This window comes from Sparus aurata, chromosome 11 (assembly GCF_900880675.1).
Source record: "Sparus aurata chromosome 11, fSpaAur1.1, whole genome shotgun sequence".
NCBI lineage: Eukaryota > Metazoa > Chordata > Actinopteri > Spariformes > Sparidae > Sparus > Sparus aurata.
In genome coordinates, this window is record NC_044197.1 from 2007187 (window position 1) to 2030774 (window position 23588).

General features: G+C 43.3%; 1 protein-coding gene across 2 annotated transcripts in view; it reads left to right on the top strand.

The window, feature by feature from the left end:
- kifap3a (kinesin-associated protein 3a) overlaps positions 1 to 23588 on the top strand; it is a 35820-nt gene that overhangs the window by 7616 nt on the left and 4616 nt on the right. The window contains exons 9-20 of one of the 2 annotated variants that reach the window (XM_030432853.1): positions 65 to 243; positions 3935 to 4097; positions 8601 to 8701; positions 11427 to 11535; positions 11615 to 11727; positions 11810 to 11975; positions 13799 to 13924; positions 15393 to 15491; positions 16068 to 16153; positions 18567 to 18753; positions 18909 to 18999; positions 19363 to 19715. In XM_030432853.1, coding sequence (XP_030288713.1) covers positions 65 to 243; positions 3935 to 4097; positions 8601 to 8701; positions 11427 to 11535; positions 11615 to 11727; positions 11810 to 11975; positions 13799 to 13924; positions 15393 to 15491; positions 16068 to 16153; positions 18567 to 18753; positions 18909 to 18999; positions 19363 to 19453 — 1511 coding nt within the window. In that variant the 3' untranslated portion in view covers positions 19454 to 19715. Of the gene's footprint in view, positions 1 to 64; positions 244 to 3934; positions 4098 to 8600; positions 8702 to 11426; positions 11536 to 11614; positions 11728 to 11809; positions 11976 to 13798; positions 13925 to 15392; positions 15492 to 16067; positions 16154 to 18566; positions 18754 to 18908; positions 19000 to 19362; positions 19716 to 23588 lie in introns of those variants that run through there. The other variant, XM_030432852.1, reaches the window with a different exon arrangement.

Sequence of the window (23588 nt, forward strand, 5' to 3'; positions counted from 1 at the left end):
GAATAATTGTTTTTGCTTGGAACAGTGAATGATCCTGTTGTCTCTGGTGCGTTTGATCCTGTAGTTGCTCTGTGTCTGCTGCTGAATCTGGCTGAAGACACTCGCACGGAGCTGAAGATGAGGAACAAAAACATCGTCCACATGCTGGTGAAGATCCTGGACCGGGAGGACGAGGAGCTGCTGCTGGTGGTCGTCTCCTTCCTCAAGAAGCTCTCCATCTTCCTGGAGAATAAGAACGACATGGTGAGACGAGAAGAGGGATGAAGATACCTGAACATTGTGTTCAGATGTGCAGAGTCGCTCTCACTCAGAGCATTAGTCTGCGTGTCGATCAAAAAATTAACACAACAATAAGCTCATGAACTTCTCATGAATTGTGAGGCAGATTTCTTCGTAAGTTCATAAAATCCAAAATGTTCCAAGATGTCTGCTTTCAAAATACTGTAAATATCACTCCCTGCCTGCCTCTGCCGCAGCTCCCAACATGTAAAAGTATTGTTAGGCTAATCAAAGGGTTCTCAAACTCTGATTTCTGTGTAGGGTCAGGGGTCCGGAACAACTGAGGTTAACTAAATGACAATTAAACCGTTAACATCACCTCTTTCACATGTCTTGTCCTTAACAATTAATTATTTAAAATTGCTGCAATAGAACAACTTTAATGATCAGAGAGTAGCTATTTAAGGGGCCTTTTGAGTTTGCAGAGAACAATTTGGTCAGATTTTTTGAATAGGAAAAATCTGCCTATGGGAGAGGGATGTTATTATTTTAGCATCTAATTATAAAATATAAAAGTGCTGTAGTGAAAGAACGAGGGGGAAAACATTCCTATTCAAACAACGTGGCCGTTCGAGTATAGATTTCTGGATAAATGTGGTGCACTTGAACGCACCAGGACGTCCCTGCCGGTACACGTATCATTTGTCAAATGAACCGAAGTAGATTTCAAAGTTTAAGACTTGGAACTGAATGCTGAGTGGGTCAAACTCGTACACAGATGGCAGAGGAGAGCAGCGCGGACAAAAGTATGAAGATAAACACCTAAGATAAACCCGCAGGAGAGCAAATTTAACTTTACAACACGAGAAGGCTTTAATTTTGTGTAGGCTGCAAACCCCACATTGTTGTACATCTGTAAAATCCAGAAGTATCCACACCTCTGAAAATCAAGAGGTTCAGTGGAGACGTTTCGATCTCAGCCAGTTATGATTTGGAACTGATCTCCCCGCGAGTTGATATACATTTTTCTAACCTCAACCCCGTCCAACACATTTGGCTGTTTTGTCTGAAATCCCTGCAGCAGCTTCCAAAATATGACGGACACGCTGACACCAGAAGACGGGAGGCTGACGTCCAAATAGTTTTTACCATGTAATGTTTCTCCAGCGTAGCCAGACTGTCTCTCTTTTGTGCTTTTCAATAGTTGTTTCTTTAAAAATTGTTTGCCTGAGGATTGTTCTGGATTCGGGATTTTAAACAGTCTGAGTTCTTACACAGTTCTGACCCGCAGACGTTCTCCTCATGTTCCTTTTAATTCACTCTCACAACAAACACGACATTAATCACTGATTTGCAAAGAAAAATGAAAAAATAATCCTGCAGTGAAGTTAAAAAGGAAAACTACTCTTGGATCAACATTTTATTTAGTTTAATTAATTAACTGCATGTTGGAGCGAATAAGTCCGACTGTTCATTGTTTGAAATTCACGGCGTCTGTGTGTTTTTTCTTAATCATCGTTTCTTCCAACAGAATCAATCACCTAATTAGACCTTCTTTACATCTCTAATGACTTCGTTCTCTCACAACATAGTTCGCTGACGTTTAAACTAAATCAGTCATATTTAGAGGAAACGATCATTCTTTATTTGTACTGCGAAACACTCCCGAGCTTATTTTGACAAATAGCTGTTCGCCTGTAGAAATGCCAGCTGAAACCACGCTTATCAAATTTCAGTTTAATAAATGCTCAGAAGGTCCACGGCCGGCCTCGTGTCCCACAGCGCTCGTACAGGAACCTCGCTGCTCCGACTCTCCCTAATCCAGCTCCACCTGGTTCCAATCTCACTCCGTTTGTGGGTCTTTATCAAAGCCAGACCCTGTTAGGAACTGGTTTTATCTGCTTGTTTCCCCTCCAGTGTATCTTTGATTCAGATTAAAGAACCCCTCAGGGGTTTAGACCCTCTCCAGCATGTGTCCAGCAGGAAAATGGTGGTTTCAACACTTTGACTCAGCTGAGTGTATCAGTTTACACGAGGGAGATGAGCTTCCTTTTAAGGACATGGACGTTTAATACATTCAAAAGAAGACTGATGGCTTAATGATGCAGCGCCGTGTGTCATCAGGTTTTATTTACTCAGAAAACATGTTGGGACTTTCTCCTCATCAGATAAGACTCAAACACAGGCTGATAAGTTTTTTTTCCTGCTGCTGTCACTAATGGAGGGGGATGTCAGTGGTAATTGACGCAGGCTGCAGTTGATTAAGCTGCTCGACGTCTGGTTTGTGACGGTGCGACTGGAGCTGGTTTTGCACACAGTAGCAGTGAGGCCGTTTTAACTGGGAGCAGGTTGCGTCACCGTGATATCTGGCTGTGGGGAGACCACAGGGGAGGGAGGCAGACAAGTTAACTGACTGGTACTGCTGTGTCACACCGACGGTCACTGTGACGGCATGTGGATCAAGTCTGAATCCCTGAAGAGTCAGCAGTCATGTGTTTGTCTCTGAGCTCATCAGCTCAACACCTCCACCTACCTGCAGGTCCTGTGAACCTTCTCCAAGCTGCAGGCAGGATTCACGTTGTTGAACAGATGTTTCCTGAGTGTTACTCGAAGATAATTCAGTGACATATTTCATCTTTTTGCATGTAATCGTGACAAAGCTCCTGTATTTAAATATAGATGTGTGACAGGGTGGTAGAACTGTACAAGTAAGAGTGAAAATATGTAGAAGATTGGTCTCTAGATTAGGAAAACGTCACATCATCAGGATTTTGATTATTCTTCAGTGAAGATGAAAATTGTGATGCAAAAATGATCATCCCCACTAATCGTGAATCATCTTGCAATGACTGTATTTGTCAAAATTATTCCAATATGATTGTTTCATGATATCCTGCAGCCCTGTCAGTCATCACATTATGTAGAGTATAATAATTTGATTATAGCCTTTCAAATGGGGATGGAAAAAAAAAGCAGCATTAAGATACTTAATTTAAGAAACCAGAATAGCAGTCAGTAGAGCGCATACCTCCACCGAGGCCCAACAGTCCCCTTCAATCAATCAAACCTATATTTAATTCAGATTTTTATTTGGATCCACATGAAGTTGTACTCACTCAGAGATACCAGTCATCTAAATACGCCAGATTATTTTCAACAATTTCAACGCAATCAAGAAATTAATGAAAAGTGTTTTGAATAACATCGTGTCTCGCATTGTTAAAGAAATCAGAAAAAAATCCTGGATCCTGGAAGTAAAATAACTACAGCTCGTGTGATGTCTTTCCAGCACGGCAGCGAGCTCACTGTACATCATTGTTACAGTTTTATCTTTAAAACATTCTCGCGATGACCTCTGCTGTTGTACATCTGTTCTACTGTGTCGGAGTTTGACTGGTGTCAGTCGGTCTATCTGGTGATGGTTAAAGGTGCAACAGCGCCGGAGCTTTGGACCGAGACAGGAGCTGGTTAGCATGCTAGCTGGTTAGCAGTACATCTGCAACACAATACACAGACATCATAATGTCAAAACTGTTGTTTGTTCACATTCTGTTGATGATTTTATTTTAATGTTTTCAACGAAGATTCTTAAAAATGAAATATTAATGAACAACATTAATTTGTTTATGTTGTACAGCTGGAGTTTTGGTGACTTGTGTCTTACAGATAACTTTGTGTTGTGGTGTCATTTCTCCTGTCTGTCTGCTGTGTGCAGGCTGAAACTTTGGCCGTGGAGAAGTTGGCTCGGCTGCTTCCCTGCGAGCACGAGGAGCTCCAGAGCACCACCCTGCGCCTCCTGCTCAACCTCTCCTTCGACACGTCGCTGCGCAGCCAGATGGTCCAGGCAGCACTCGTCCCCAAACTCTCCTCACTGCTCGGTAATCTGTTTGTGTTTCTTTTGTTTGTTCCTGTCGATGTTAACAGGTTTATTGTGTCTGTGTGTTTATGACGTTGGCTGTACCGTATGTGTTTCTGTCAGTGAAACCTGATACAGACGCATGTCAGGAGAAAACGCGTATCCGTCCTGTGCCCAGTGGTTGAGGCTCTAATTTGTTAATACTGAGGCGTACGTGCAGGTGCAGCTTTTACACAGATCTGCCTCTGGTGACCATTACAGCAGTGACCTCCTAAAAGCTCCGGAGCGTGCGATTGGTGCGTCTCCTCATCCGTGGGGCATGTGACACAGTCAGAAGCATCTCTGACAGGCCTTTTGAAGCCTCTCAGGGGGAGGCTCGGGTAACGGCGCATAATTAATATAATATATTTGTTAGAATAACATGCCAGAGCCTCTGCACAAATGTTGTTTTTGTAGGAGCAGGCCGGAGAGGTGGAGAGGTCTTCAGAGATTTAGGCAGGGCTGTTTTTTTGGGAAGTGGCGGGTGGGGGTTTGCTCTTTCAGGAAGCAAAGCACACACATAATATAAGTTAACACTGAAATATTACACCGGCTCACAGTTTTGACACTGTTGAGTTTGCTGTATTTGTGTACTTGCGTGTGTGTGTAATTCACTCTGTATGTGAGGCGAGGTGTCATTAATCATCTGCTCTCACTGCCGACTGTCCTCTTTTCAACTGACGCACTCTGCATGAGGACTCCAGTCTTATCTCTGCAGAGAGAGGACAGCGAGGGGCCGGCGCTGTCAGCCTCCATCAGGACCTAACCGAGGCTCATGACCCCTGGTGATAAGATGAAAGTGGAGAAGGAGCCTCCACTTGTCATCATCACCTCCCGCTCCATCTATCCCACCAGCACCTGAACTGACTCCTCTTTGTCAGCTGCTTCTTCATTTCTTTATTTCATTTATTTTTCAGCTCATGCAGAAACATTTGGTCAGTTATTTGATCAACAGAACTTTTTAGAATCAGCTCATCATTTCAGTTATTAAGCAGAAACACCAAACATCGTCTGGATCCATCTGTTGCCTTCCCTGATTTATATCTTAGTAAACTTAATATATTTGGATTATTGGCTGAGTTCACATGGATTATGTAAAACTTTGATGGCCTATTTATTTTTTCCTTTCTCGTACTTTCTCCTCTTAAACTCATCCCAGGTTCCAGCCTTAAACTCCAACTTGGGCTGCACACTATATTGTTTCAGGCAAATGAACACAAGCACGTCCTGCCACAACTTTTATACCGCTTGATATAAAAAACAAAACTTGTACAGTTTTCTTTTTTCCAGTAAGAATCTACAAGAAAAGTTTTATTTTGTGTAATTTAATCCAGTTTAAGGGTTTTTTGATACTTATACTTACTTGGATATTCCTTGGTAGTGATCAACAATCACAAATTTCTTGATCAATTCATCAAACAATTGCAGGGCGATGTTTACGCGTGTCAACATGTTTCATTTGACCAAAATTCACCACATGTAGTAAAAGAAAAACCAGGTTCAAGTCTGTATCTGACTGATTCTGACTGATGAGCTGTGAACAGTTCAACCAGCGTCAAAACAATAACAACAAATTACGTTCTGTTGTACTTTGATGTGGTGAAGTGGCGAAGGATCATGGGAGTTGTTGTTTTCATTGTTAAACGTCTGCCATTGCAGATGAAAATCTCTCTGATGTGAGTCACGGACGAGAAATGTTCTCGGACGAGGTTGTGTTTTTAAAAGGAATGTAACGCCACGTTCCGTCTCGTTCTCCGTCTTCCTTCCTCACTCTTTTTTAGACATTTCAATGCAGAAATGTTGCGTATAATATATTAAACAGGATTTGCTGATCAGTACATAATAACAGTAACTGATATTTTTAATGCTACTAATCATAAATATCTTGAATTCTTAAATGTATTTATCAATAAGAAATACTAAACGTTCTTTGGTTTCAGCTCCGAAGTTGTGTAAAAAAAAAAAAAAGATAAATGGATTAATTGAAGATGAAATGTGCCCGTTTGTTGCAGCGATATTTCCAGCGTTGTCACTCACTCCCTCTCTGTTCACTCTGTGATGCAGCATCTTTACTTCACATAAACAAATTAGGGGACTTGAGTGGGGGTGGGGACCCTCTTAAAGAGCGTTTGACCCTGTTATGTGGTGTGTGTGATGTCTCCGGCGACCAAACCCAGCTTGCTTATTTATCCAGAAAATGCAATAACAGCGGAGCGGCGCAGTCCACAAACCGAGGCCCAGACGCCTCTTAATGTGTGCGGCTGTAATTTTACGAAGGTTAGGCGGTTTTAAATCAGGCTGGGGTGTAATTGGAGTTTAGCTCTCCCACTAACTGCCCATGAACAGTCTAGTTAATTCTTAACAGCTCCCCCTCACCTTTTTTTCTGTCTCCTGCCCCAACCCCACCAGTGTTTTGAACATTTAATGGGATCTCTCTCTTCGCCCATAAAGGATCCTCCATGTTCCTACCAGCAGCGTGAGGGAGTTTTCCAGGTCTGGGGGAGCTTATTCCCTGCGAGTGTGTGTATATGTGTGTGTGTGTGTGTGTGTGTGCTTGGTTGTTTTCATGTGCATTTGGAGGTATTGGTTGAGGTAAAGGATCACTAATGAGAAGCACATGTTCTGGCCAATCGCTGGCTGTGCTGACGGGCCGGAGCAGCGAGCAGCGTAGCTTTAACTTATTAAAGGCAGTAAAATTGATGCTTCCTCCTGTTTTCCCAATTAAAGCTCGAAGCCGTCTCTCCTCGGCCCTCTCTCCCTCCTGTGATTCCAGGGGTTCACTGAGCACATCTGGATCTAATACTCGCCGATAAGGCTCCCTGTACGGCCGGTGACCGAACACGGCTGGGACCAGTTTTAACTGGACCTGCTCGGGGCTTTGGAGGCTGGTGGGCATTACAGGAGGTCTGTCAGTGGTTCTGGTCCAGTGAAGAGCCTCTCTCTTAACACTTCTCTTAATGAAAAGTTCCCGGGTCAAACTCTGGTCTGAACTCTATTAATTCTCCCTGGCCGGCTCCTCCTGCAGGCCTCCTGCTCAGGTCAGAGGTCAAACTCATAAAGGTCCTGGGCTCACCGACAGTCTAACACTCAATCCATTCTGTCTTTATCTCCCTCATGCTGCTGCTGATGCTTGATAAGCACCTGAAACTGCAGTGACGAGCAGTCGACTCATTTTATTAAGCATATATTAAAGGGTCAGTTCACCCAATTTACAAAAGAAACATTTTCTGACTGTCCTCTGAGAGTTTCTATCTATGCTGAGAGTTAAAGTGACGGTTCACCACACAATCATCAGTGTTGTTTATGCATCCAGATTGTTTCGGTGTGAGCTGAAGAGTTTGGGAGATATCAGCTGTAGACATGTCTGCCTTGTATCCAATTTAGAGAAACAGATCGCACTCGGCTTGACGTGCTCAAAGCGCCTCACAGAGCTTATTGTGAGCAGTTTAATGTAGGAATTATTTTATTTCTCCATCAGTGAGCAGAGGGAAGCGTGCATCTACTGATGGACGAGAGGCTCGATTTTGCAGATGCAAAAATCAATGGCGTCCTCCTCGGCTCCGCAAGCTCTGACGTTCCTTAGTTTAGTTGGCTAGCTTCCAGTCAATAAGAAGACGCACGCCTCCATTTGTGTGATCATACAGAAAGAAGTAAAGCATTAATATATCTGTGTCTGTTGGACTTAGATTCATCATTTGGACACGAGCACGACTCCAATGATACTGTTGCTCTGCGTCTGATGGACATGTTAATATTGTAACTATAATAATAACACAGCAATCAAAACTTGACGAGGTTGACAGTTTGTTCCACTGCCTCCAAGTAGCAAAAAAATTATTAATGCAGCTTCAACATGAATGTGTCTTTCCACTAACAGAGTCACGGTTATTCTGGATGATCCACAGACCTCACTGTCCAGTTTTCATTGGAACTGCTTTCGACCAAAGAAATAGTCCATGTGTAAAGTGTTCACAGTGAAGTGGATTATTCTCATGAGTAACTGAGTCACTGTTTCTGGACTGAGAAGGGATTTTTTTTTTTATATATGATTGGGCTTGCATAGTCTATTTTTCTTATTGATTGAATTCTTAGCAAATGTAACTCAACAGGAGGAAGTAATGCATTAGTGCTGAACTATTTTCAGCTGCAAATGAATCCACATTTGTTAGACTATTTCCCTTTTAAGCTGTGAGTAGCTTACTACAGTTCCACTTTTGTCCCTTTTTTTTAAATATTATTTTTCCTCTGGTTAGCTGCCTGTGAGACACGACAACCTGACAAACTGCAGTTGACCGGTTGTGATTCTGCAGCAAGTGCCGTTTGACCTCCAACAGGGATCTCTGTTTAAAAAGACCATTCAGCCCATTAATATTTTTAAAAAACACCCAGCTCTCCTAGATGTGGTCATTGGCATCCCGCGGAGCGTTACGGCACAACCGGTCATTCATCCATTGACTTTCCTCCTTCTCGTGTGTTTATGTTGCAGCTGACGAGGCCCAGAGACAGCTCAGCATGTGCATTCTGTACCACATCAGCATGGACGACAGATTCAAGTCCATGTTTGCCGACACAGACTGCATACCGCAGGTAAGACTGGCTAATGTACACCGCCAGCAGACCGAGACAGACGCATTAGCATCGGCTGCTAACGGCACCGGGGAATTAATGCATGAGAACGAGTGAGAGGGAGGGACGCACGCCACATCTGGAACCAGAAACCACCAGAGGACTGCTGCTCAGTCTTCACTCTCACAGCGATGACAACTTTGTTTTTTCTCCTCTCCTTTTCTTTCCACTGAGCCCTGAAAAGATTCTCACTCCACTTCATCCTTTTCTGTGTCTGCTCACATATTATCTTCCTAATGGCCATTACTAAATTTGAGCATCAACACAGAATTGGAACCATTTGTCAACACTGAAATAAAGGTAGTGATCATGGAAATGAAGTTTACCGCTGTGGTTCAAACCCCCTCAGGCGGATTTCTTTCAACTTTCGAATCCTAACATTTTTGAGTTACACTCCCTCCTGATTGAGTTGACCCGGTCAGTCGCTCCTCACATCATCAGCGATTAGCTGAATGTGTGTGTGTTTGTTTGTCGAAGATTGGGTGTAAATGCCGGCCAGATGTGGCTGGGAGAGTCGGCTGTTTGTTCAGAAGGTCACATCAGCAGCAGATCTGAACCTCGGGGTGCTGGCTAGCAGCATGACCAGGACATGACCTCTAACCTCCCCCCAGGCCCGCTCACTCTCCCCTCACTGCCCTCCTCTGCCTCCATTTCTCTAATGCTGTCCATCCTTCTTCTGCTCTGTTTTAGCTGATTTGACAACACCACACCTCCATCTTTTATAACCAGAACAGTAAATAAATATTGAACGCTGGTCTTGTTTGCTATTGTTGATGAAAAACTATGACATCAAGAAGACAACTTTTAGCTTCCACACAGATTGAAAATGTAGCTGCTAATTAGCATGAACCATCAAGGTCCTACAAATTCAACTCTTCATTTTAGATGAAATTATGATGTTTTTTAAGAAAAATGAAATATTAAATTGAAATGAAATCTTATAATGCAGGAGAAATTTGGACCTACATCGTTTTAAATGCCAGTGTGGCTGATCTTATGACACATTGTTGTCATTAACATGTATGTATACTGATTTTAGTCGACAGTAAGGAGATCATCAACTAGTTGATTTAATTATCGTGTACATGCAGCACAGCAAGAGTTGCTGGTCAGCTGGTGAACAGGTAGCTGTGGTCAAATCATTATTTTGTTAATTGGTTAATGAATCTGCACCAACAGGATATTTTAGAAACAACTGTTATCACTGGAACTTGATAGACGTAGATGTCTTCACAGGAAGTTGTGTGGGGATGTAATCATCTTATTGTTTTTGATATTTATTACTTAAACTGTTGAACTGAACATCGGAAGTCCGTTTCTAATAAGTCAAATATTACTTTTTTGTTGTTGCAGGGAACAGAACTGGTTTAATATCAGCCAGTTAATCCACCATCGGTTTTGTTTCCTGCTCTAAACTATCAATATTATATCGGCCTTTTAATAATCACCTCTTGGTCGACGTCAGAAGCACAAGAGGCACAGAACAGAGGGTGAACCAGCTGAGAGAGTCGCCCCGCTGCTCACCAGATGTTTACTGTGATGCACAGTAGTACAGAGTGTTAATGGAGATCTTTACGAAAACGGCCTCAACACCAGAACCATTCTAATGCACTAAGAGAGTCCGACTCCCCTGTTGTCCTGTTTGTAGAATTACATTCTCAACAAACTGCTTCGCCCTGTTTCCCACCTTATTTAGGACTTTTAACAGCTCTCTCTTTTATCACTTTCCCAGGCTGGTGACTGACCTGCCCCTCTCCCCTTATGCAGCTTTTAATGGGGTCACCTTTTGGTGCTGCATGTGAGGTTTCCAGAGCAGAGATGTCAGGAGGAACAGAGGTGGAGGTGGAGGAGGGGGCGGAGGTGGCTGCGCTGGTCGTAGTGCAGCGTGGCGCTGCGGCCCTGCCTGGGCCTCCGGTGGCCGTCTGTGGTAAATAAGCAGAGGCAGGTGCCAGAGAGTCTAGACGGGGCTGATTTGGGGTCCGGGGCCCCTGGTATGTGATACCTTACCCAGGCCCGGCCCAGCCTTTCGCTCCCTCTCTCTGATTCCTGACTCCTCACAGGGTAGCAGTGCACCTCTGCACCCCCTGCCAACCCCCTCAGCTCAAAGCTTTTCCTGTTTAATGTTAAATCAGTGCAGGAGTGACGGACAGACCGAGGGAGTGAGGAGGAAGGGGAGGAGGAGGAGGAGGAGGGTGTTTGGGGAAGTTAAGGAATGACGCTCACCTTCCCTTTATCTCTAACACTCTCCTTTCAACTCACAAACTCACTCTTTTATCATTTTCTCATCTCTGCAGGGCTCAAACGTCGATGACTGTCTTTAACATGATTGGAGGAGATTGCAGGGATGATCTTCTCATAATGACAAATTATAACCAGGCACACAAACGTACACACAGCTTAAGAATTACCGTCTGCTACTTATTTGGCTTACTTAAATAAGACCAAGAAGAAGCACTATTGGGTCATTCTGTCATCGCATTTCTGCGTCACAACAATTCAAGAAGAATGCGATTTTGCAACTTAACTGTACAACTTGTTGTCCATCCGAGGATCGAAAATCCGTCAGAATCATTCACGACAGAGATTCGTCTCAGAATTGAGAAATTTCCACACCTCCAGTACTCGCGTGTTTTGTTTCAGTGATGAATTAAGTGGTTAACTGACATTCGTAACCTGTGATTGACAGCTGATGAGGATGGTGTTTGACTGCGGGGAGGAGAAGATGGATGTGGAGCTCATCTCACTCTGCATCAACCTGGCTGCTAACAAGAGTGACGCCCAGGTCATCTGTGAAGGTACGAGCTCCAAAGAAAGGATGAACACATCGTGTGGACGAACAGACTGAAGTAAACTAGCTTTTCCTTGTTGCCCTAGGTAACGGTCTGAAGATGCTGATGAAGCGCGCACTGAAGCTGAAGGATGTTTTGGTGATGAAGATGATCAGAAATCTTTCCCAGCACAATGGACCCACCAAGAGCCTCTTCCTGGTCAGTTCTTGGTCTTTTAGGATGAGTCTCCCCAACACCGTGTATGTATGTGATCCACTCATGCTGCTGTATCCTCTGGCAGGACCACGTCGGTGACCTGGCCGCTCAGATCACTGAGGACGAAGCTGAGGAGTTTGTGATCGAGTGTCTGGGAACGCTGGCCAATCTGACCATCCCCGACCTGGACTGGGCTCTGGTCCTCAAGGAGTACAAACTGGTGCCTTACCTGAAAGACAGACTCAAACCAGGTGTGTGTGAATGAATACAAAGATGTTTATGATCAGAGTTTTTTTGTTACATGTTACAAAAATGTTTCTGAAATATCTTTGAACAGACAGAAATGCTCCTGCAGGATGACCCTGCCACAGTTTCTCATCTATCTTCCTCTTTAAAAACCAGAGAAAACCAAGTCGTCTCTCCCATGACCTGTCTTAACCTCTAAAACTCTCCCTAAATCACACCGCAGTGAAGTGTCTCAGGTCATGGATGATATGAGGACAGAGAACCCTCATTAAGATCGAGGGCCTTATCTTTACCTCTAACGACCCCTGACCTCCTCATCCCGTTTCCTTTTTTTGTCTTTATCAAAGCACAGAAAATCTCCAGTGCGCTGTATCGCTGCAGGTCTGAGGTCTGTGTGTTAGTGCCGGCTCTGATCATGTGGTACATCATTATTTTGATGTATAAGAAAAATTATGTTAATTTCTGCTTCATGCTGCTGCCAGAGTTGCAGGTTTACCGTATTTTGGATCAAGTTTAAATGTTGTTTTGTGCCGTTTTGAACTGGGTCACTTGTTTTTGATACTTACTTTTTCAGCTCTGATCCCACATCTGCTTTTTTGATTCACTTTTCTACCTGTTCTTCATTTAAAGGAACAGTTCACACAAAAATGTAAATCCAGTCATCATCCCCTCCCCCCATGTTGATGGAAAGTCGGGTGAAGTCTCGTTGTACACAAAACATTTCTGGAGCTTCACAGCAAAACCGTGTTACAGCATTCTCCTAAATAACTGAAGTAGCTGGAGACTTTTTTTAAAATGGAAAAAACAACCAAAATCAAACATCAAATGTCTCCATACATCTCGTCTGCTGTGGTCCCAGTCTGCAGCAGCCCTGAAATCCTTTCATGCCCTTTTTATAGCTGAAATCTTCACTGTAGCTGTTGAGCTAAAAGCGTTAGTGTGCACCTCGTCTGGGTCCAAGATCACAACCTCGCATTGAGGATGTAAATAACACCTTTTTTTAATCAATTTGGGATATTGGGGATTCTGGAGAATTGAAATGTGACAATGTTACGGTGATTACTTCTCATATTTTAAGCGCCAATGTCCTTAACTTCAGTGTACATAACACCGCCGAGCAGGAACAGAGTAAAAACGTAGCCTGTCAACCCGGGTGTCATGTTTCCATCACTGCTCATCTGAGCCGGTCCACACCTGTGATCACTGCAGAGGCATTAGACCTGGGATTGAACATCAACTGTGCTGTTTCCCACAAGGTGTTGAAAGGGAATAAACTCCCAAATTTCATCTAAAAATTGACAAAATAATGAATTAAATAAATGTTTTTATGGAAGAATAAGTAGCAAAAACCAGATGAATCTAACCTGACATTTCAGTCAGTAATAAAAACTTGCAGTTTTGACACACATGGTGATGATGTGCCACTTGCAACAGTTTGACTGATGACACAAACAGATCCCAGCGATGCACAGACGTCCAGCCGTCTTTCATCCTTCACTACACCTCTGAAGAACCGATTCCATCAAACCCCGATCCTCAAACAGAAACGGCTGATGAGTCATTCATAATCTTTTAAAGGAGCCTCCGGGGATCATTTAAAACAAAATAGATGTCTTCAGACACAAATGGAAAAGAGCCGTTTTATAACCTTATTTTTCCAAGCCGAGTTTTCCAGACAGTGTTGGTATGAAGACACTGAAGTCCAGCTGCTCTGTATGGACGCACAATATGGATGTTTTCCCTGGCTCAGCGGAGGCCAGATGTTTTACAGGATCAATGAGGTTTCTTTGCCAGCCATCCACTCAACTGGTACTTTCCCTGATGTCAGGTTCTGCTGAGGATGACCTCATTCTGGAGGTGGTGATCATGATTGGCACCGTGTCCGTGGATGACTCTTGTGCAGCCATGCTGGCCAAGTCCGGCATCATTCCTGCACTCATCGAGCTGCTCAATGGTAAGAATTTAAATCCTGTATCACAGTATTTTCTACGGTCTGGGTCAGGAAGCTAAAAACCCTTTGTAGCTCAGTTTCTGGTAGCGGGTAGCTCCTACACAACTTCTCTCTCTTCCTTTTGGCCGACAGCCATATGGATCATATATTTATGTTTTTCTCTGAAAAATTTAACTTTGTTTTAATTTAATAACCTTTTTTGTTTACGCTGAACTGTTTTGGATACATCTACAATAAAGACACAAGATAATAAATGGCTGTAATTTGTTTAGGAAAGGTCAGACAATAATTTAAAAACATCTATTTAGATACAACAATTAAACTTCCTGAATTTCTGTCTGAGTTCCCAGTGAAAAAACACCAAATCTTGACCTGACGAATTGAAAAATTCATCCTTTCTCAGACAAAACAAATGCAAAATTGAGTCAGATTCAAATTTGAAACTTGTCCATGTATGAAGCTTAAAGGGATATTCCGGTGTAAGTTTAATCCATGTTCTAACACACCCTGAAACTGTGTTAGACTCCCTCTGGAGAGATCAAGTTAGCAGACCGCTAATTTACGGAGTTTTATCAACCTCAGAAACGACCGCACGACAACAATACACTGCAGTAAATGGATCCAAATATAAACCGCCATGGAAAAGCAATCAAAGTTCATATGTGTCTTACCTGCCAGTTTATAACAGTTATTATCGAGAGCGGACAGGGAAAAGAACGGAATTGAGCATTTCTAACCGCACTCGGTAATCGTCGCGTCGGGACTTCCCCGACCCGGAAGCTGATGGAGGAGAGTTGAACTCTGTTTTTAGCTTCACAATAGAAATCCAGCTAAGCTAGCGGAGGTTAGATGCCCCGGACTATGTGCTGAGACCCTATTTGTACTGTTGCTGAAGTTTGGTGCTGTTCTGAGCATTATTTGTGGCTTTTTGGTGGCGGTTTATATTTGGATCCATTTACTGCAGTGTATTGTTGACGTGCGGTCGTTTCTGAGGTTGATAAAACTCCGTAAATTAGCGGTCTGCTAACTTGATCTCTCGAGAGGGAGTCTAACACAGTTTCACAGTGATTTAGACCATGGATTAAACTTACACTGGAATATCCCTTTAATGTGGACTGTTAGAATAATGGCGAAAAAAACAAAATGAATTAAGTAAGTAAGTCCAGAGATTGTTCCAGGTGTTTTTTCAAGTTAAACCCTGATAAAAGTCTTAGAACGTTTTAAAGTTTCAGAGCTACAATTACTCAGATTATCTAAGAAAAAAAAGGTTAAAAGTTTCTGGAGATTCTTACAAAATGAGAGTAAACTTCTGTGAACAATCAGCTTATCATCATGACATTCGTCTATATCTCTCTCTTGAGTTAGAAAACTAAGATCAGCGTATCGAACAACAACCGAAAGTTTGTTTCCACAGAATCATGAAAAGCGACGTGATCCAAATGAAACCTTGTTAATTGTGTTTCCATCTCAGCTCAACAAGAGGACGATGAGTTTGTGTGTCAGATCGTCTACGTCTTCTACCAGATGGTCTTTCACAAAGCAACCAGGGACGTCATCGTCAAAGAGACTCGTATCCTTTTCTTTATTCCTAAAGAACTGAAGACATTTCTCTCCCATCTTTAGAGAGCAAGTTGCTCCAACGCTTTTCTCTGCAGCTCTTCTGTGTTCAGTCTGTAGTGTAGGTAACTCCCAGTGCCACCCTGCATGTATCTCATCACTGTTTATTTCCATCTGCATCTCGATTGCAACCTCTTTAACCCCTCCACTCATTTTTCTCTGAGCTTTCTGAGCTGCCTGTAATTGTACATAGTTGTGGTCGGTGGCAATTTGTGTCAAATTACAAATATGCTTTCTCTCTGCATGTTGTGAGTGATGTTTTTTTTTCTGTGTAAAGAAAATGACGGGAAAGTCTGATTCAGGCACTGCAGTAAGTTTTCATTTTGTTGAAGGAAAAGTAGTTTCCTTCGCCCTCACCTGTCTCTCTCCTGCGTCTTTAAATGAAACGCTGTGTGCAGATTTTCCCTCCCATGGCACCGACACATCCACTTATTTCCCCCTTTCGATTAATTAGGGACGAATGATTGATTAACTATGGAAATGTCCCAGAGATTATCAAATGTTTTCCATCCTTGAGTCCTAATCTAAGAAGCTCCTGCGTACCTGATCGACCTGATGCACGATAACAACGCAGAGATCCGCAAAGTCTGCAACAACACGCTGGACATCATCGCTGTGAGTATTCAGACGCCTCACTAACAACATGTTCTTTATTTTTATGCTGAAATCTTGATGTTGAATATCAGATAAAATAATCGACCTTGAGGGTTTTTAAAACAAGATTTTGATGCTCAAAAACAGGCTGTTAAAGGAACAGTTCACCCCAAAATCTAAATATTTCTCTTACCTGTAGTGATATGTGTCCATGTAGATTGTTGTGGTGTGAGTTTTGGAGATATCGGCTGTAGAGGTGTCTGCCCTCTCCTGAAAAACTCAGCATGTCCCTTTCTAGAAATCATGACCGGGTGACTCAAGATAATCTGCAGACTTTGTTGTGAGCAGTTTCATGCAGGAACTATTTTCTTTTAACCAAACTACTTACCGAATTGCATCACCACGCAGAGGGAAATGTTCATCAACTCATGGACACGATGTTCGTGATGTAAACACGCTTCCTTCTCTGCAACTCACAACTAAACAATCACGATGAATCACTGACTGCACTTAAGTCAACAACCTTTTTTACATCAGGTGATAAAGCAGAACCTTCAGTACTTGAGTTTTGTATTTCATCAAAGTTGGTAATCTGGCCTTGTTGTCCAGAGAACACCACACAGTTCGAGTTTGAAAGGGTCAGTTTTACCTCCAGCAGGTTTTCAGTCAAACATTCTCTCCTTCTCCTGATCCGCTCGAGTCAGATTTGACATCGGCAATTAACTACCCAATGAATTCCTGAATCACCTCGTGACTGACAGGTGTGGTCAGCTCCCAGTCAGTGTGTGATCGCTGCCAGACCTCAGATCAGCGTAATTAGCTGTAGATTATAGCCAGGCGGTGCGGCGGGCCAGAGGAAGTGTTTCATTGAAATTATCAGTGAGACCTATTAAGATGTGAACCACATGAAAGGCAGCCGGTGGGCTCTGGAGTGTGTCAGCCGCTGGACAGCAGAGGTGAGAGAGAAAGCAGAGCCGCCGACCCAAACACACACACACATACACACACACACACACACACACACACACACACACACACACACACACACACACTCGCAATCATTACTGCTTGGCTGTGCGGGCTCCTTTTGGCAGCACACGCCGTAACTGTGCAGTCCTGAACCGTCGGCCTTTGATCATCGTGGACCTGCTCGTGTACAAACACACACGCAGCCTCACGAGCAGCTTTGTAGATGCTCCAAGTGGGACAGACGCCGAAGTAACAGTGATATTCTTAGCCGGGCTGAATTTTCCAGCTCCAAAAACTGTACTGCACTTCCTCACTCCTGCTGCGATGAGCTCATTGAGTCATGAGCTCAGTGGCTAATAAACTAAAATCAGTCACATTAGAGAGACTTACTGCTCGGTCACAACCTGAGTCATGATTCCAGCCTCTGAACTGGATCAAATGTGTCACTGTCACCCCGGCGCTGAGCGGGGGCCTCTGCGGCGGTCAATGGGCCTGTATGAGTCCGGGGCCTCGGGTGGCTGTCAGTGCCCACGGGGCTCTGCTTTGCATCTGAATGATTAATCTTTCAGGCCGGGGCGTCGTGGTCTCAAAGGCGGCCTTTATCGCTCCCCCTTCAGCCCCGCAGAGAAAAGAAAAGAAAACTCTGCAGTCGTCCTCTGCACGTAAACAGCCAAGCTGACCGGACGGAGGTTTTTATTAGCTGTAGTGAAGAGGATGGAGAAGACACACACACACACACACACACACACACACACCTGTGCACACACTTCCTCTCTTAAGTGATTTCCAGTCACACACATTCTCAGTTTCTCCTCCTCACACACACTCAGGACGCTCACTCCATGCTGACAGTGATCACCACAGTTCCAACGATTAGTTTGATAATCAGGTAATCAATTTCAAACATTGTCGGCTTCCAGCTTCTTAAATTTTGAGGATTTACTAATTTTCTGTCATTTCTGACAGTAAATTAGGAATTTTTGGATTGTGGGCTGTTGATTTGACAAAAGAAGCAACTTGAAGACGTCACTTTAGATCTCTGGGAGATTGTGATGAGCATTTCCTGCAAAGTTTTGATCATTTATAGATGAAACGATTCATAGATTTTTCTGAAATTATTTACTGGTAATGAATGTTGTTAATTTTGTTATTGCCGCCCTAATGATCAGACGGCAGTGACAGTGTCTGATGATGAAACTGCTGTTTCTTGACATGAAAACTCATCTTCACGTGAAGTTCTGCCCCTCATCCTGTTTTCAGCCATATATTTTTGGTTTTGTGATTAACTCGTGTCGCCCCTCAATGATCTCTTCAGTATAAATAAAGGTTGATTATGTTAGCTAGTAGCTCACAGCACAGCCAAACAGTGTAATGAAAGATTTGTTTCTGTTACCTGCTCGTCAGTTTGTGGACTAATAGTCTGTCTCCCTCCACTCGACCCTCTTCTCCCTCCTCGTCTCTCCAGGAATACGACGAGGAGTGGGGGAAGAAGATCCAGACTGAGAAGTTCCGCTGGTACAACGGTCAGTGGCTGGAGATGGTGGAGAACCGTCAGATGGATGAAGGAGAGCCCTTCCTGTTCGGGGAGGACGCAGAATCCTTCATCGGGAACGGAGAAATCCTGGAGAGACCCGACCTGTTCTACAGCCCTGGTACTGACGGCTTTAAAGGGATAGATTGTAAATTTAGAAAACAGGCTTTTTCATTTTGAGAGTAGGATGAGAAGAGTGATGTCCATTTACACCAAATGTCATGTTATTTTAGCTTGATCGTGTATATTAACTAGTGTCTGAATTGTTTGATGCAGACGGGATCATCTCAGCTGACGGCGCCCTCAGTCCTGACTTCTACACTGACTTCCAGAGCGGAGAGCTGGGACAGACTGGATTCATGAACAGGTACGGAGCTCCCTGTTTACCTGGACCGGGTTCCAAATCCAGTTAGAGAATCTGAATCATTTAAAATCGTACGTGTTTAAGTTTGGCTTCAACATTTCTGATGCCTAAAATTACAATGGCTGAACGCGCTGTGACGCCTGATATCTGTTTGATCAGTTTGAGTTCAGACGGAGGTGTGTCACGTATTTTAACAGCTGTTGATCATTATTGATGACATATGGAAAACATAAGGATCAGTGAAGTGCTGCTGGACCTGCTGTTACTGGAATGTGATCTCCCCACGTGGGTCCATGTAGAGCTGATGATGCCAAAACTGTCCAAACAATGAGTTACCTGTCGGCCCACGTGACTTCATGTTTACAGCTCCTGGTCCAACACGTCAGTGAGAACACTGAACCATCAGGGAACTATTGATATCTCTTCTTTCCTGTCTCAGCTAACTGAAGTGGTGTGAAGGACACCTTTAACGTTTACCGAGATTTTAGAGTGATGTCGGTGAGGACTTCTTCTTTCTCTGTTAAATACTCTCTGGCTGAGTAAACACATGAGCTGTTTAAGAGCGACAGACCGTATAAAAGAAGTGGACGTAGCCACTGTGAAGTCATTCATAGGTTTGTGGACTACTGAAGCCGTGAGTTTCGCATTTTGCCCAGCTCTAATTTTTTGGGATGCTAATATTAGCTAGCAACAAACTGGCTCATAACAAAATGTACTAACCAAAACATGAGTGTCAAAAAAACTGGACATTTTAGGTGATAAAAATCTCAGAGTTAACTTCATTTGATCAAATTGAATTGATCAAAAATAATCCCTGATTCCCCTCAAATGCTTTCAAACTAAAGAAACGAGCTGGTTTTTAAAATGTGAGGAGGAGAAAGTTCAGATATTTATCTTTAGACGTCAGTACAGAAAATCCTACTTTCAGAACAGGAACATGCAACAAGTATTTTTACTTGGTTACTTCACACCTCTGGAGGTAAAATGCTTTTAGTAAGGGAACGGAAACACAACTATTTTAGTTTCAGGTGATTAACCGCAAAAGAAAATATGATAAAATAAAAATAGATAAATAAATCCCCCTCAATGCTTCACATTGGACCTTTAAGACCAAAATCTCATTAGGAAACAATTTAGTGAGACGGTGAATGAAGTTAGAAGTTGGGTCTTTTTCTCATAAGCTTACATACAAACAGACTCCCTCCCCTGCTGGTCATTAGAAAGAATGCAGGTTTGAGGCACCTCACAGTCTCTGCTGACGGCACATTAACCAGACAACCGACGAGTTTCATGTTTGGCTTTTGATTTTGGTGAAGGTGACAATCATCGCACACCAGATTTATGAAACCTTTATTTGACCCTGAGCAAAGTGAGTAGTGGAATTCAGTATCTTAAGACTGGAGACCGAACTGAGCCAGATATCGGACCCAACACACACACACACACACACACACACACACACACACACACACACACACACACACACACACACACACACGCTGGATGTGAGTGTGTGATGGAGGCTGTCAGCGAGGCAGGTTGTCCTCGTCCAGAATCACTGGCAGTGTCACAGAGGAAACACTAAACTGTGAGTGTTTACCTTCAGCCGGCTCGTCCAGCAGCCAGCGCTGCCCGCTCACATTGTTATTCTGAATCACTATTCGCTGATCTGTGTTATTGAACCAGGCCGGGCCTGAGTCAACAAGCCTCGCCAATCCCAGAAGGCATCGCTCCACCCTCAATAGCAATACTGCAGCTCTGAGAACAAACACTCTGGCTGTCTCTCCGTCTCCATGTTCTTGTTTCTCTCTCTCTCTCTGTCCTCTGTGGCTCCAACATATCAACTGCTTCAGTCCCAGTCCACCGCTGACATTCCACAGAGAAACATGAAACTGAAGCCTAGGAATTAAAAATCAATCTTGTTATCGCTCGAGTTTCTCCTGAATCCGTTTTTGGTCCCAATATCGAGCGGCAGCTGATTCGATACGCTGCTGATGATGAATAGTTGAGGAAGCGGAGAGTTTGTTGTGAGTAATTTATCTTATTTGTTATCAAACTTCTCCTTGCGTGCGATAAAGCTCGTGTTGATGGATTTTTTTTCCTCCTCCCCCCTCGCAGGCATGAATGTTTAGTTTGGCGGCTGTTGAGAGGCCGACTGTGACACAGTCGCTCCAACCGGAGGACGTCCAGAGAGAGAAACCCCTTCACTCGTTTCTTTATTGTCTGTTTTTTCTCTCTTTCTTTTCTCTTTCTGTCGCTCGCCTCGCTCGCTCGCTCTCTCTCAGCTTTGTAACTGATATCTTTTAAATATACTGAGAGCGCCGGGGGAATCGGCGTCTGTGAGACTGTTTTAATTTGGCCGCTGTACTCTGAGTGATCCAGGTTAACATAATAATCAAAGCCAGCTCCGGCGCTTATTTTAAACTATGTGTGAAACATGGTGTGAATGGGGCCTTTTTTAAAATGGACGTCACGCTGTACAATCACTGCTATTTATATGAATATCATAATGAGCTTTAAGACCGAGTGTAAATACGTAACAAAGTACAAACCGTATACTGTAGTACTGCACTTTTGTACAATTTTAAGGTATTTGTACTTCATTTTCTGCTACTTTATACTCCCACTGCGCTACATTTTGTACTTTTTACTCCACGATATTCGTTTGATAACTTTAGTTACCAGTTACTTTGCAGATTAAATGCTGCAAATGTCTATACAGGTTGAAAGAGACACACCTGTTTCTATTGTATTTTAGGGGAATACATATTGTTCATGTAGTCTGCATTTTGTTTGATGAAAACATGGATACCAGGTGATTTGACCCGTCGACTCAGAATCGATGCTAAAATAATAATGATGTGTGGAGGCTGGCGTGTTGGTTATCTGTAACCTGAGCAGTGACAGCAGGAGGAGATGAAAGTGAGGCCCTGTAGAGACGGACGCAGGGAGGCGAAGGGTCACACCGAAGGAGGAAAAAGGCCTGATTCCTTTTCCTGTTCACTGCAGAGGAATGTCCTCTGTGGGATGGGACGCGTCCCCGCCGCCTCCTCTGGGGCCGAGCGGGGAACACTGGGCCCCTTGTCTCAGTGGTCTGCACCCACCGTTGCCTCATTTTGTCGGCGTGTCACAACACACACAAAGTGAATAAGCTGGCAGGTTAATTTACATGTTTCATAATGAGAAATATCACAGCTGACGGCAGCAGCGTCTTTCTAAATCCACCGCTTCAAAAATATTCAAAACATGAAAGAAAGAAGTCAACAATCGTCCTGTTGGATCAGCTTTTAAAAATCTGAGTTCTGCTTGTGTCGACGGCTCTCGGCCTCATTTAAGAGCCAAGTTTCCAATGTTCCCATTTTAGTTTTTTGATCCCTTTCTTCAGCACTTCTAAATAAATACATGCACGTTTTACAACCTTACTTCAGTACTTGCTTCAGTGCTCCACATTTAATGGAAATATGATCAAAATATGGCTGCAGAAGTTACAACGTGTGACGAGCAGCATCACAGTGAGGTGCTGCAGAGCTGCAGAGATGTCCTGACATACAGATCTAAAGGCCTCAACAAATTACACATCATCAGGATTTCAATGTAACTTTCAGTGAAAATTAAAATTGTCATGCAACATTGTTAATTTGCACCAAACATTAGTCATATTGAAATGGTAACATCGGTCACAAATATTGAAAAAACGTGAAAAGTGAAAATATTTGTCAGAAATGATCATAAATCAGTACTTTGGGGGTGTTAGCTTCAGTTTGACTGCCTGTCTTGCTTTTATTATAACACTCCTGATCCTGGTGCATCATAAACAGTACAATCCTGGAGTTTATAAGCTGTTATTTCCAAATTATCAATCAGACATCTGATGGTTTGTTAATGAATCCAAAGGTTCCCTCTCATGATGTCGATCCAAAAGTGCTGTGAGATAACTGACTGGTTACAGGATGATACACAGGATAGAAAAGCAAAAACAAAATCTCCTTAAGTTTTATAAAACAGTTTTAAATCTGTATTGTGTCCGGGTGTAAAGAGGCAGAACAGTTTAAGATATATATAATAATCTGCCTTTTTCACTGTTATCTGACATTTTATAGACAACACAGCCGGATGGTTTGTAGAACAGGACGATCTGGATTCACAGAGTTATAAACTTGTTGGAAAACGGCAAGCACCTTCAAAATATAATATGCAGCTGATTGGATGAACCACCTGTCAGTCACTGTCCATAATGAGCTAACAAACAGTCTGAGGAACTACTGGCAGCTTCAGGCGAGAGAACAGATGCATTTGCGAGTTCACGTGATCGCGCAAGTATCATGGTTGGAATCTTTGCTTACAACAAACCATAGTTGTTGTCCCATCCTAAACTTGTGAGTCAGGACAGGTCCTGCAGGCATCCTGGAAGTCCAGGCTGAGGTCTAACTATCCCGGCAGGCGGGCGGATGGTGTGAGTCAGAGCTGCAGTGTTCCTCCAGCCTCCTTTAGCCTGGCTCTCAAATCCCCCCTGACAGCCGTAGCGTGCGGAGAGGAAAAAGACATATTTCTGCCCAGGGAGGAGGGAGAGGAGATGGTGGTTGAGGGGGAGG